The sequence below is a fragment of the Brachyistius frenatus genome, unplaced genomic scaffold (genome assembly GCF_029030835.1).
Source record: "Brachyistius frenatus isolate BFR_SWC_R1_liver_20210118 unplaced genomic scaffold, ASM2903083v1 Contig_26, whole genome shotgun sequence".
Lineage (NCBI taxonomy): Eukaryota > Metazoa > Chordata > Actinopteri > Embiotocidae > Brachyistius > Brachyistius frenatus.
This window is the reverse complement of record NW_027210625.1, coordinates 2,498,308-2,511,729: the sequence shown is the minus strand read 5'-3', so window position 1 is coordinate 2,511,729 and position 13,422 is coordinate 2,498,308. Positions and strand designations below refer to the sequence as shown.

At 41.7% G+C, this 13,422-nt stretch overlaps 3 protein-coding genes across 3 annotated transcripts in view; 2 read left to right on the top strand and 1 right to left on the bottom strand.

Annotated features, from left to right (window-relative positions):
- LOC138620752 (collagen alpha-1(VIII) chain-like) overlaps window positions 1-6,698 on the top strand; it is a 97,078-nt gene extending 90,380 nt beyond the window's left edge. Inside the window, exons 3-5 of the mRNA XM_069698218.1 lie at window positions 513-700; window positions 2,803-3,091; window positions 3,438-6,698. Coding sequence (XP_069554319.1) covers window positions 2,806-3,091; window positions 3,438-5,392 — 2,241 coding nt within the window. The 5' untranslated portion in view covers window positions 513-700; window positions 2,803-2,805 and the 3' untranslated portion in view covers window positions 5,393-6,698. The remainder of the gene's footprint in view (window positions 1-512; window positions 701-2,802; window positions 3,092-3,437) is intronic.
- Window positions 6,699-6,932: 234 nt separating this feature from the next.
- Window positions 6,933-8,295, top strand: LOC138620764 (protein jagunal homolog 1-B). Its single transcript, XM_069698242.1, has 4 exons — window positions 6,933-7,043; window positions 7,271-7,368; window positions 7,645-7,717; window positions 7,814-8,295. Exons 2-4 carry the CDS (start codon window positions 7,280-7,282, stop codon window positions 8,201-8,203), a joined length of 552 nt encoding a protein of 183 aa, XP_069554343.1. The 5' UTR covers window positions 6,933-7,043; window positions 7,271-7,279; the 3' UTR covers window positions 8,204-8,295.
- Window positions 8,265-13,099, bottom strand: nfkbiz (nuclear factor of kappa light polypeptide gene enhancer in B-cells inhibitor, zeta). Its single transcript, XM_069698228.1, has 10 exons — window positions 12,829-13,099; window positions 12,313-12,416; window positions 11,820-12,082; window positions 11,386-11,491; window positions 11,102-11,248; window positions 10,238-10,301; window positions 9,988-10,157; window positions 9,652-9,762; window positions 9,358-9,525; window positions 8,265-9,278 (listed from the first exon to the last, which is right to left on the bottom strand). Exons 1-10 carry the CDS (start codon window positions 13,082-13,084, stop codon window positions 9,240-9,242), a joined length of 1,428 nt encoding a protein of 475 aa, XP_069554329.1. The 5' UTR covers window positions 13,085-13,099; the 3' UTR covers window positions 8,265-9,239.
- Between the last annotated feature and the right edge of the window lie 323 nt (window positions 13,100-13,422).

The window sequence follows — 13,422 nt, the reverse complement described above, 5'->3', positions numbered from 1 at the left end:
TAATTTTTAACATCTTAATTCTCCAGTCTGCTGTTGTAGTTTTGAAAGTGATGGCAGTGACACAGATCAAAGGTCAGCAACACTAACTGTATGCACTTTCCTTATATGGGCATCGTCTCTGTCCATGGTGCTTGATCTATACATTGCACACGTGATGATCCAGAAGATTGCACTTGTTTAATGTGAGTTTTCAGAGTTTTCCCCTGGCTTGAAAGAAGAAGTGTCATTTCAAGTGTATGTCCTTGTCAAGCTACAAGGTTATACTTGAGCAATATTTTTGGCTGTTAGCCATTTTATGGGTAGGTGTTCATGTTTGAAATAGCAACTAGAGTGAGATTTCTCAGGTCACGAAGCATTCTATAAAAACAAATAATCTTTCATATTAATACCAAATACCAAGCAGACAAAATATGTCTGCCAGGTGGGGATGGCAGCTTTGTGTTACAAACCCCAGGCCTCCATGAAAGGTCACCACCTGACATTCATCCAAGCTGACATTCATATTTTCACAGGGCCCAGCAGGACTGCAGCTGAACACCTGGCTGGATCCCGTGCAGGGCCGCCATCCCACTCATGCCTGGGAAGCAACCCATAGAAGCAACCTAAAGTAAGGGGAAGAAGAGAAGAGAAGAGACCAGACAAAGAAGGTGCAAACCAGAGGGGCGACGACCTTCAGTTTGAGAGGGGGAAAAATCTGGAAGTATGGGAATCGGTTGTTTTGCATATTGGAAGTTTGTATGAACATAAAAAATGAGGCACAGGGTTGAAAAATGCACACTGCATTCCATACAACAGAAATCAAATCAAATTAAAAAGATGAATTGCATGTTTAGTATGCAGTTTATTTGAAATGTTGTACATGGTACATACAACATATTGTAGTGGTGATTCCACGGCTGCCCAGTACCTTCAAAATAAAAGTATTAACAATTACTATTAAAAAAAATATATGAATACTGATGTTGTAGTTAAACAAATTCAGTCATATTTGAAACAGATCAGGAACAAAACACATGAATGTATCTACCGTAGGAGAATATGTAGTTATCAATAGCTTGAATTATGTTATTAGACTAAAATATGTTGATTCATGTGGGCTCTGAGGGGGTAGATGCTCAACTAGGAATTGTATGAAAAGCACAGTAATAAAAAATGTAATTGTGGTAATGACTAACAAATCTAAAAATATGGAAAAGCTGATTTTATGAGTCTTAATTCTGACTCATTAAAGTAATGATATGATCTAAATGTTGTTTAAAGCATTTTTGTGGCCAATTTTTTTCGCTATTTAATCTAAAAGAAATTATCTCAATCAGCCACTCGTGTACTGATAAAATGAAAATTCATACTGATGTGACTGAAGCTCACAAATTTCCATAAGTATTACCTGAACATGACGACTATGTCCTCATTGGTATCTACATCCTTAGTATTATTATTAGCAATTTCAGTTTATACAGTATCTTTGAATGCGTTGCATTGTTTTATATCCCTTCACGAATCTGTAATGTGCTGATTGTGCAGATAAACCATACAGATAAGTACCTGTGTTCGAAAAACATTCCTCTGTAAACATTCAATCTGACACCACTTAGCTTGCTTTTTAAATAATTGCCCCCCAAAAATGTAAGCAAGTCCTACTCCAATTATTTCAGCCCTCCAAAATCTCTGATCTTTTTTGGTTCTGTTTCAGGACACACAAATCCCATAGCCAAGGAAACATACATCCACCCATCAGCGTTTATTTTCACAGTGCTCTTGGCAGCACTTAGCCGATCTCTTTAGCACAGACATGTTTAAAGGATTAAGGATTATGTTCAAAACTGACCAAGTCCCCTGTGGGGCCTCCTCAATTGTAATATATATGTCTGTAATTCACTTCAAGGATATGAGACTCGGAGGCTTTTACACAGAGTGTTTGAATAGAAGTGTAAACAAGGGGAAGCGAGGACAATGAGGAGATCGCTCTCATACAGGGAATGGAGGGTTTTTGTTTCTCTTTTGGTTTGACCACAGGTTTCATAAGACCCATAGTGCTGGCTTTAAAAAGTAATTCCTCTAGCTGCATGATTGAAGAGCACAGTCATGAACCAACACTTAGGCTGCAGTGTTGATTCTCTGCTTTTATAGAAAAGTTGAATGCTGTTCATATGATATATCTCCCACTGGTGAGCGGAACAGTGCAGGACTTCTTCACAAACTTGTACGTCTGCCTGGCTGGAAAGTAAACAATTGACTTGAGTGACCTCAAGTGGTGAGGAATGGAAAATCAGGAACTATTTAAAGGGGAACTCCACCAATTTTAAACATCAAGCTCAGATTGTGAAGCTTTAAAGATGCTGGCTGTTACCGGCCCAGGTAAAGACCAGCATCCTGCATCTCGTGGGAAGATGTTGTGGTTTTTAAAACTGACTAATACTAAGGGCTTAAAGTAAGGATTTCTCTTCCTGCAACTTTAATTTTCACCATTCTTTTTCTTTTAATGTCCCTAATGCAAGTTCCCCAGTTTTTTTGGAGGTAAGAAAATGCAGAAAAGGAAAACACAACGCGCAAGCCCCACACAACAGCTGGAAAATACTAAATAAAGTGTTTTAAATTAAATAGATGTTGCTATATAGATGCTATAATATGTCAAATACACACACAGCTTTAGGCCTTTATTGAATACCTGTGCAAGATTTGTTTTATGCCGTTGCTTTTATTTTATTTAACTGAAGTCTGTTCACAGGTTTTCAAGATATCCCACTAACAAACAGGAAAACAAGAGGGACTAAAAATAACTTTTTTCCTTCTCCAATACAGAAAATGGTGGCTGTACCCCTCCATTTTTTTTATCTACTCATCACAGTTTTTGAGCTTTGTTTATTACACTTGGCCCAGGGTGGGGCGTATTATGGACAGAAACAGCTGCCTCAACAGCACCAACCCTTGCCACAATACAATGACGGGTTTCCTCAGCAACAGTTTCTGGAGAACGAGATGCCACCCCTGCCATTCGGCAAAGAAGGGCCATTACTGCCTCAGTATGGAAAAGAGTTTCCTCAGCTGCCTTTGCAAATGGGCAAAGGGAGACCGCTGACGGACGGCAAAGGTGAGGTCAATTAGTTAGTGGGAAAGTTCTTCTCAACTGCTGCTTTTTGTTGTAGTATGTGATTTGATAACCTGACAACCTGAATCACATAACAGCATCTGTTTTAAACTACAAAAAATGAATGATTTTGACATTCACATAACAAATCCTAATGTGATATTCACATCATCAGTTCAACCATTTTGCTTTTATTATTTCGTAATATTTGACTAATTGACAAACAGGCTCATTTTCAGGGAGCAGGAATATGCTTTTTACAAGTGCCCTAAAAATCTTGATCTGTATTAATTATTTTTAGCGGGTCAATGTTCACATGACTTTACTAAATGTTTTATCTTTTTTACAGGACAAACTTTCCCCAGAGGAGCTAAAGGTCCCCCTCCCCCTGGTCCAGGGGGAGAAGGTGTCATTGAGGGGCCACAAGGAATTCAGGGCCCTCCAGGACCAACGGGACCGCTAGGGCCACAAGGCCCACCTGGGTTACCAGGCCAGGGACTTCCAGGTTTACCAGGAAAGCCAGGGCCTCCTGGTCCTCAGGGATACCCAGGAATGGGAAAACCTGGTATGCCAGGATTGCCAGGAAAACCTGGAGGATCTGGATTACCAGGACAAAAGGGGGACTTCGGTCCGAATGGTGCTGAAGGACCAACTGGACTAAGTGGGCCTCCAGGGCTCCCAGGTCCCACGGGACTTCCTGGGATTTCAAAACTGGGAGGTCAGGGGCTACCAGGACAACCGGGTCTTCTGGGAGAGCCTGGCCAAAAAGGTCCACCTGGACTTCCTGGGCCCCCAGGCCTCAAAGGAGACAAAGGACTTGGTCTACCTGGTTTTCAAGGATTGAAAGGACCCGGTGGACCACCAGGTCCACCTGGAAATGTGGGTGTCCCTGGAATTGGTAAACCTGGCCTGAATGGTCTCCCTGGACAACCAGGGATACCAGGAAAACCTGGTTCTCCTGGAGACCCGGGACTTACAGGGGCACCAGGTGAAAGAGGTCAACCAGGACCACCAGGTATGCCAGGAATTGGAAAACCAGGAAAAGATGGTTTCAGAGGGCAACCAGGGATCTCTGGAGGGAAAGGGGAATCAGGCCCTTCTGGTTTACAAGGGGGCCCAGGCTTGCCAGGTTATGGTAAACCAGGGTTTCCAGGGCCTAAAGGTCATAAGGGACATGCTGGTTTTCCTGGACCACCTGGCCCAAAAGGCGATAAAGGTCATGGAGGTCTTCCAGGGGTCATTGGTCCCACTGGTCCTAGTGGAATGCCTGGACCACCAGGTCCAAATGGGCCTTCTGGTAGTCTTGGTTTCCCAGGACAAAAAGGAGAAGATGGTGTTGGAGGACCAAGAGGAAATCCAGGAATGAAGGGTGGAGTAGGGCCTCCAGGTCTTCCCGGACATGCTGGCAGATCGGGAGAGGGTGGACAACCAGGGTCAAGAGGTTTACAAGGGCCCATTGGTCCTAAAGGAGAAGCTGGTATTAGGGGTTTACCTGGTGCTCCTGGTGCTGCAGCATTACCAGGACCAAGAGGAGAGGGGGGGCAGCCTGGAGAGAAAGGCCACCAAGGACCACAGGGCATTCCAGGACTTACAGGACCAGGTGGACCAATTGGACCACCTGGACCTTCAGGGCAAAAAGGTGAAAAAGGCCAACCCGGTAATGCTGGCTATCCTGGTGAGGGAAACCCAGGAACTCCTGGTCATATTGGTCCTCAAGGTAACCCTGGTCCTAGTGGCTCTATTGGAGTTCCAGGGCAACCTGGACCACCTGGGCCCCCTGGTCCTCCAGGGCTACCTGCTGCATCTCCTGACCTTGGCCGGATTCTCCCTGCAACTGGCCCATACGGTGGCCAAAAACAAGGTTACAAGAAGCCAAACAATGGAGGCGAGATTGGTGGAAATAGCGTGGAGATGCCTGCGTTCACAGCTAAGCTCACAAATCCATTCCCTCCTGTTGGTTCCCCAGTCATCTTTGATAAACTCCTGCACAATGGCAATCAGGACTACAATCCCCAAAATGGTATTTTCACTTGTAGCGTACCAGGGATCTATTACTTTGCTTACCACGTCCACTGCAAAGGAGGTAACGTGTGGGTGGCACTGATGAAGAACAATGAGCCAGTAATGTACACCTACGATGAGTACAAAAAGGGCTTGCTGGATCAGGCTTCGGGGAGTGCGGTACTCCCATTACGAAAAGGAGACACTGTACACATACAGCTACCATCAGACCAGGCTGCAGGACTTTATGCTGGGCAGTATGTCCACTCCACATTTTCCGGATACTTATTGTACCCAATGTAATAAAATGTGTATAAACAAAGGTATTGCCAAATTGATGGTAAATTTGACCATAATGATGGTAAAACTACTTCAGACTCGAGGTAAAATGTAGATCAAGTTAAACGGTTTACGAGTGTTGGTGGAAGAATCTTTTTTTTTTTTTTTTATTGTTGCAGCATACTTCATTGAATTATTTTTTGCATTATATGCATCACATCTATAGTCACTTACATCAATGGAGTCTCAGAAAGACCAGTTATGAAATAATGGGCAAAGTATGTTTATAAATGTTATGTTAAACCATCTAGGCGCTATGATAAGCGGAAAGTAAAGATTCATGTAAGAGTTCTTGGTTGTGGAGAGTAAAGATAAAAAATACCACAAAATATCACAATCTTATATGTTTACATTGTGCATTTATTCTTATAGCCATCTACACATGATGTATCAGTTCTCATGATATGGCTGGAATAATTCCTGGAACAATGAGACTTATATCCACTTTTTTTTTTATTCACTTAAGATGACAGGATTTGTTTGCTTTACAGTTACAAACTGTGTACTGGGCATATAAGTACATTTTAGAATCATTATACATTGCATTTACTCACAGTTATAACATACAGTTGGGTTATGTATTCGGGGTCATCATGTATTCATTAAGTTATTGTTAATCTTTTTATTTGTGTTTGGAACATGCAGCTTTATAGTACAACCAAATTGTCATACATATTATCTATACCAGATTCACCTGACAGCAAAATAACCATTTGTGTGATTTTTTTTTTTTAATAAGATTTAAAACCGTATCTCATTCCAGAACAGAACAGAAACAAAACTACCAAAATTTGACAAGTGAACTATCTGTTTATTCCTACCTTTTGACACTTTTGATTTCATTGATTTGCTTGTTTTGTTTGTGATATATATGAATTCTCTAAAAGGTTTTTGTCAGTTTGTCCATATTCTCTGTAATTTATTTGTTTGACTACTGATCTGCCTTGTTTGTTGAACAGTAAATGAGGGAATTCATTCCAAAATGCAGAACACAACATACCAAAACCATTACACATATTCCAAAATATGCTCACTGCTCATATATATTCTAATCAAAACTTTTTGGTTTTCATTTTGTCCTTTATTTTTCGTAACTTTGGACATGCCGTTTTGGAATGAATTTCTTAGTCTTTTTCTTTCTTCCTGTTTTTCTTTACTTGGGACAACGGTGCACAGAATTAAAAGGAAAACTGTGCCCTAACTGTGTGAATTTTTGCTGTTTTGATTGGTAAAATAATGGTTTCATAAAGAAATAAATACTTTTTCTTGACTCAATGTTTATTATAACGGTTGTTGAGCTTTTTGAGCAGCAATTACTAATAAAAATGTACACATGGTTCTCTCAAGACTCAAAATACAATCAACAAAATCACAAAAAGGAAATACAGTACTGCAACAAAAAAAAAAACTCCTTACTGCAGACAGCAAAATATATATGATTTGATGACGCATCACGCTTACGACACCAGAAACAAGCCCAATCAGTGTTTGCCACGTCACACTTCCTGGTCGTCCCTCCTTCCTCCCATGGATCCGGCCAGCTCGCTGCTCCGTAGCTGCTGTTAACCAGCGTTTCTACGGTGAAAGGCTTCTTATGAACGACGGGAAATAGACGGTAGGTACCGTGACTAATATCCGATATCTTACCAGGCAGTTTGGCCCAGCAGCGTGCCACCTATCCCCAGCTCCGCGCACACTCCCATCTGTATGACCTACAGCAGCCAGCGGTTAGCTTTTTAGCAAGCATGAGGTTTTTTTTTGTTTTTAATCTTAAATATACTTTCTATCCGCTGCAGTGACTTCTTGTGCTAGATGAATAAAGTCTTGTCTTTTGCTCTCCAGATATCCAGCATGGCTTCTCGAGCAGGTCCGAGAGCAGCGGGGACGGACGGCAGTGACTTCCAGCACCGGGAGCGGGTGGCCTCTCACTACCAGATGAGGTCGGTGCTTTTGGAGAAATGGGCTGTACCGAGAGGTGGTCCTCATGTTTGGTTTACCCACGGGAGGGACAAACTATCAACAACACCTCTCGGTACAACCTGGTGCAGTTCCCGAAATGACCGCTAAAATATCAGATTGAATAACAGCTGATTCTAATCCTAATCCAGAGAGAATATACTGCCGGACTGTCGTATTGTGATTCACTGTTTCACCCGTCGGTGGTTTTAATGTTGTGAATTGTGCGTGACTGCATCCATCTTTCTTATTTTGCGCAGCGTTGCCTTAAAGTCTGAAATCCGTAAACTCAACATTGTCCACGTGCTGATCTGGGTGCTGATGGCAGCTCAGGTCAGGGCAGACCTTCAGAAGCATGGCATTTTTGTAATTATTTTTAAAAAAGAGCATTTGAGTTCACACGGTGTTGTCTCGTCTGGTCTCTATCAGGTGATAGTGAGTCAGCTGAGTCTGGTGTCCCACAAGGTGGTGGCCTCCCCGTACCAGTGGGAGTACCCCTACCTGCTGAGCGTCATCCCCACGGTCTTCAGCTTCTTGGCGCTGCCCCGTAACAACATCAGCTACCTGGTCATCTCCATGATCAGCGCCGGGCTCTTCTGTGTGGCCCCGCTGATCTACGGTAGCATGGAGATGTTCCCCGTGGCTCAGCAGCTTTACCGCCACGGCAAAGCGTACCGCTTCATCTTCGGCTTCTCTGCCGTGTCCGTCATGTACCTGGTGATCGTCGTCGCCGTGCAGGTGCACGGCTGGCAGATTTACTACAGCAAAAAGCTGCTGGACCAGTGGTTTACCAGCACACAGGAGAAGAAGAAGAAATGAATTCACCTCAAGGGCGCTTCGGTGGAAACCAGCCAAGACACAGAGAAGAGACTGACGAGTATTGTTGTCTAACATCTTTTTCTATATTTATATTCGACAGTGATAATATCATTGTTTGCAGGAAATCAGCGCTCGACTACCACCTACACCCTGTACACGAATTCTCCTGTTCTGCCATCAACATTGAGAAACTGCAAATGTTCTGTCGTTTGTACCTCGTTATTTCAGGCAATGACAGTGTAAACAGCCGGGAGTAACTGGAAGAAGACCGGGATAACATGCGAGTTGATTAAAAAAAAAAAACTGATGGAGACATTTCTGCATGTTCTTTAACTGAGGACGTTAGCATCACACAAAAAAGTAAGTACAACATGTAGTTCTGCCGTGTGGTCAGACTGCACAGATCAGACAGAACGTTCAAACCACTGACAACCGAAGCAGTAAGAAAGGTGTTCCACTCCCAGTATTAGAAACACCACAAATCACAGCTTTCAAAATGACAGTTTAAGTAAATCAACACCTTTCAATTAATGCTCGAGTGGTTTTAATGTTCCGTCTGGTCACTGTGTCGCAAATTTTCCATGGAAGAAAACGTATTTAACCAAATTACCAAATAAACCAAAAAAAAACATCTGGAATTCAATTATTCCTCCAAATAATACAAAGCTATAAGGAATAATCTTCATATTGCCATTTCAGAGCAATCCTAAACAGTCGGCATAATATGGAGAGAATTCACCCCAAATTCGTACCTACAGATGTCTGCATTTGTTAAATTATTTTGTGCTTGATATTTGCGAGGAACCAAAAATGACACAAATCCCTGCACACATTTGTAGACCAGTTTGAGTACGAGGTCTCTCCACAGTATAACGCCTCAAACATAAAGAGTAAATAAGTCCGAAGTCCTTTTCCTAAGCACTACAGGGTAGTGAACAAAATTGACATGTTTCACTGAAACAACCAGCATCTGCCTCATTCTGGCAAATATTCTTATAGACTGGACTGTCTGACTGACAGTGTTCTTGAGCTTCGCTTAAGCATGAACGCGTTTCCCTTTTAGGATCGCCAGCACCTGGAAACAAAAATCACATTTTAGCTCCTTCTTAACCAAAGTGACAGGACAATGTGATGATGATGTATGGATATCTTACCTCTTCACCAACGGGTCCTTCAGGCACCAGCTGAGCCGGCAGCTCATTTTCCAGGTTTCTGATCGCGGGGTCGGCTCCTTTCCTCATCAGCAGCTTCACCGCTTCCACTTGACCGTTATGGTTTTGCAGAGAGCTGACGATGTGCAGGGCGGTGTTCCCACTGAAGTTCTGAAACGTAAAAACAAACAATTACTAACTTGGTGTGAAGTTTTGTTGTTGTTTTGTTTGTTTTTTAAACCCAACATTATTAACTGGTTTGTTATGTAGCCTTCAACTTTATTACAACAGACTAACCTTAACATTTACCACTGACAGCGACGTTGGCTGGTCCAGGAAAATGCCAAACAGCTCCACATTTCCCATCACGGAAGCCATGTGAAGACAAGTGCGCCCACTTTTCAGATCCTGCAGAAAAAACCCCAGAAACAAAGGCTCACTTCTGCAGCGTCCCTCATTCTTTCCAGGTGATAATAATGCTGGAACAATTGCACCCGATTTGGAGTTTAAACCTTTTATTGTTGGACAAATTTGAAACCGCAACAAATGTGATTTTAAAATTGCCACAGTTTTTCATTGTGAATTTAGTTCATCAAGTCAACTTAAGTGGTGTTCAGTAGTTGCAACGGTTACCTTTGTCCCACAGGAGGCGCCCATCTGCAGCAGAGTCTTAATGCATTCAACGTAGGCGTGCCTCCTCTGCACCAGCTCCATCGTCATGTATGAACAAGGGCTTTGTGGACCCTTCATCTCTTTAACCACAGCGTTATGAGACAAGACTGCTATGTGCAACGGAGTCAAACCTCGAGAAACACAAGAGCAGGATTTAATGAAAGGCATTTTACATTAACATCAAGCCTTCAGTTCAATACAACAAACTCACCGTCATAATTGAGCATTTCAACATCAATCGGTTGACCAGTTCCCGTTTGGCTCTTCCAGATGCTCTGTGGAAATAAGTGAAAATAAGAAGTTAGGACAGCATAGAAGACATTACAGGACAATAAGGTAACTATTAATTTTAGCGGGACTGATATCACATAACAACATTATTGAGACTTTTATTTGGGGTGTGTTTGTCACAAATTATTAAAGTCCAGGTTTATATTTATTTTTTTCTCTTCACTTGATGAGTCAAAGGTCCTCGGCACAGAATAATAACAGGCTTTCACATGAACTATGAAACAGTTACAAATTAAGTCAGAATAGATAAACAGCTGCAATGACTCATAAACTGAGAAACTAAGTTGCATTGATTCACTATAAAATCACTGATGACATCAGTATGATCTCAGGCCATTTTCATTTAGAGACTTGTAATAAACAGTTTCAAGGGTTCTGCCATTTAATCAAAAAGTTTTTGAATTTAATATGTTCCCTTTTGTATTTTACAGGTACATTTTAAGTAGGTTAAATACGTGAACACTTCCTCCACCACTAGTCTTTGTTTCAGCATTTGATTCTTCAAATTTTATGTCAATTGCATATTGAGTCCCCGCACTATAAGCTGAAATGGGATCCATACAAATGCATTTATTTGTAGTTGCATGTAGTCCCATTGAAAGACACTATTGGCTGAACACAAAATGCATTACTCATGAGAGACAAACTAAACTTAAAGGAGACGAAAAATAATTCCTTAAAAAGGTTCAAGTAAGTTTGAAGGGTTCTGTAAACCTACTGTATCAACATGTTGAGGTGCCGTGGGGACGACATTGTGCCGGGTATATATTTAATAACTTCTTACCTGAAGACTGCATGAATGGCCTTTCTCAGCACACACATGTAAAGGAGAGCGACCCCACAAGTCTCTGGTGTTGACCTGTGCTCCAAGTGTCACAAGGTCGTGCACAATGAGGTACTGATTGGTGGCGACCGCAATCTGGAGAGCTGTCTGTGCACAAAGAGTCCAACAACTGAGTTGTGTTCAGAAACGCAGGATTTAAATGTAAATCACCACAAATCATGAGGCATTAGATCATGAGTTAGCATTTTTGAATTGATAAACACAGCCGTGTAAAGCGTTTGTACCTGCCCATTGTGTTCTTTGCAGTCCAGAGAGCCACATCCAGCCATTTTTGCAGCGAGCACATAAACAAGAGCGCGTTTTCCTTGGGCTACGGCGATGTGCAGGAACCTGCAACAGAAAGTAGCCAGTTCAGCACATCCACGTCAGTATTTAAGCTTTGATCAGGTTTGCCTCTGTGTTACTAAGATTTGGAATATCAGAAGCTGGACATTTCATTCATACCTTCCCTTTTATCCAGCTAGTTCAACTGGTGTATAACTTTTAGCTGTTTCAACTGTTAACCCACTGATTTTGGCTTCATTAACAGTTAAAAACAGTTAACTTGCTTAAGGTTTGGCTGTTTCCCCTTGTTTGTATGTTTATTCCTCCTTAATTCCAGTAAAAGTGCCCTTGCTTGTGAATCACGAGTCGAAATGTTGACATTATTCATACATACGTGTCACCATCTGCATCTTGCATGTTCAGCAGCTCAAGAGAAAGTCCTCCAACTTTCTGAACCTCTTGTTGTATTTGCCAGTGAAATAAAGTCGTCCTGACTCCAGCAGTCGGAACAACGGGAGAAAACTGAAGGTTGGTATTCGGGTTTCCCAGAGCTGGAGGGCCGAACAGTGGAGGACTCGTGTCACTGCCAGAAGCTTCATATTTGGCATATTTAGATTTGTACTCTAAATTGCCGTCATCCCGTGAGCAGTTCGGTTTCTAAAAGAGAAATAATTCCAGTCTGTCATTGGAGTCAGCTCATTAGTTATTTTATGCAGCAATGTGAGTGTATTGTGGCGATTTATGCAGTTCATTTTGGACTAAGCACACACATTTGGGAGTGCCTGAAATAATCTGCCTGCTAATCTGTTTTTTTTTTTTAAACGGTACTTCCTGGTACTGAAGGAACTGGAGCTTGTCTCATCATGTTTGTGTGCTTGTGGAAATACCTGTTCACTCGCCCAGCGTCTCATCATCAATAGTTCTTTAACAGTGCTCTGCTTGTTCACCGTTTGGATGGATCCTGATGGGCTGGGATCAGTGATCAGAGAGCCTGGAAGGAAATGAATCACGACCTTTGGTCAGTTAGTACCACTGTAAACATACTCTACTGTTAAGCAACATGCATTTAAATTATACTTGAGGAAAACTATCATGAGCTAAATATATTTCAAGAACAGAAAGTAGTCCTCGCTATTTATTTTCATAATTGTAAAATGGAAGATTACTTATTGTGCATGTCAAGTTCTCTTTTCAAATATACACGGTTGGTTAGGTAACCATTTAGTCACGCCATGTTTCTCATGTCAAAAGTGAGGAAAAATAACGTGGACTTCCTTGTTCATCTGTGTTGTGAAAACATTGCAAGTGGAATCAAATGTTTAGGAACAAGACGACGTACGACGTGGCATCTCTTCCTTTTGAAAGCAGAGTGAATGTGCATATTGGATTAACAAACACTGTACCTTTATAATTGTGGCTGAAGTCGACGCCTGTCGACACGACCTGGCTTCCTCTGCTCTCATTCCCTCGTGGATCGAGCATGTTTAAGGAGTCAGATACTCCACCGACATGCTCCTCCGCTGCCACACACCTGGAATATCCACGGGCTGTTAACACAAGTCTAAAACAATGAGCTTGGAGCACTGAAGCATGCATATACTGGCGTGATGTTGCAAGATCAGCGATGAGGAACAACTGCCTCACAAAAATATCCCACATAACTTCCTGGTTGACCGAGTATTTAAGGGAGTCGGTTGTCCCCTTCAAAATCAAGGTTTTTAAGATTTTGTTATGTACAACGATTATTTATGTTGTAGGAATACAGATGAAATTATATTATTACATTTTTCTTTGCAGATCAAATTTGAGTTCAGACTCAGAAATAATGAACTATTTTTTTATGACATACATATGCATGCATTTATTGGTAGACATATTTATATATACTATGTTTTTTCACATACTGTACCATGACAGTATATTTTATATACATATATTTTTTTGACATGCTATCTTATGACAATTTTTATTACATACTATGACACTGATTTACTATT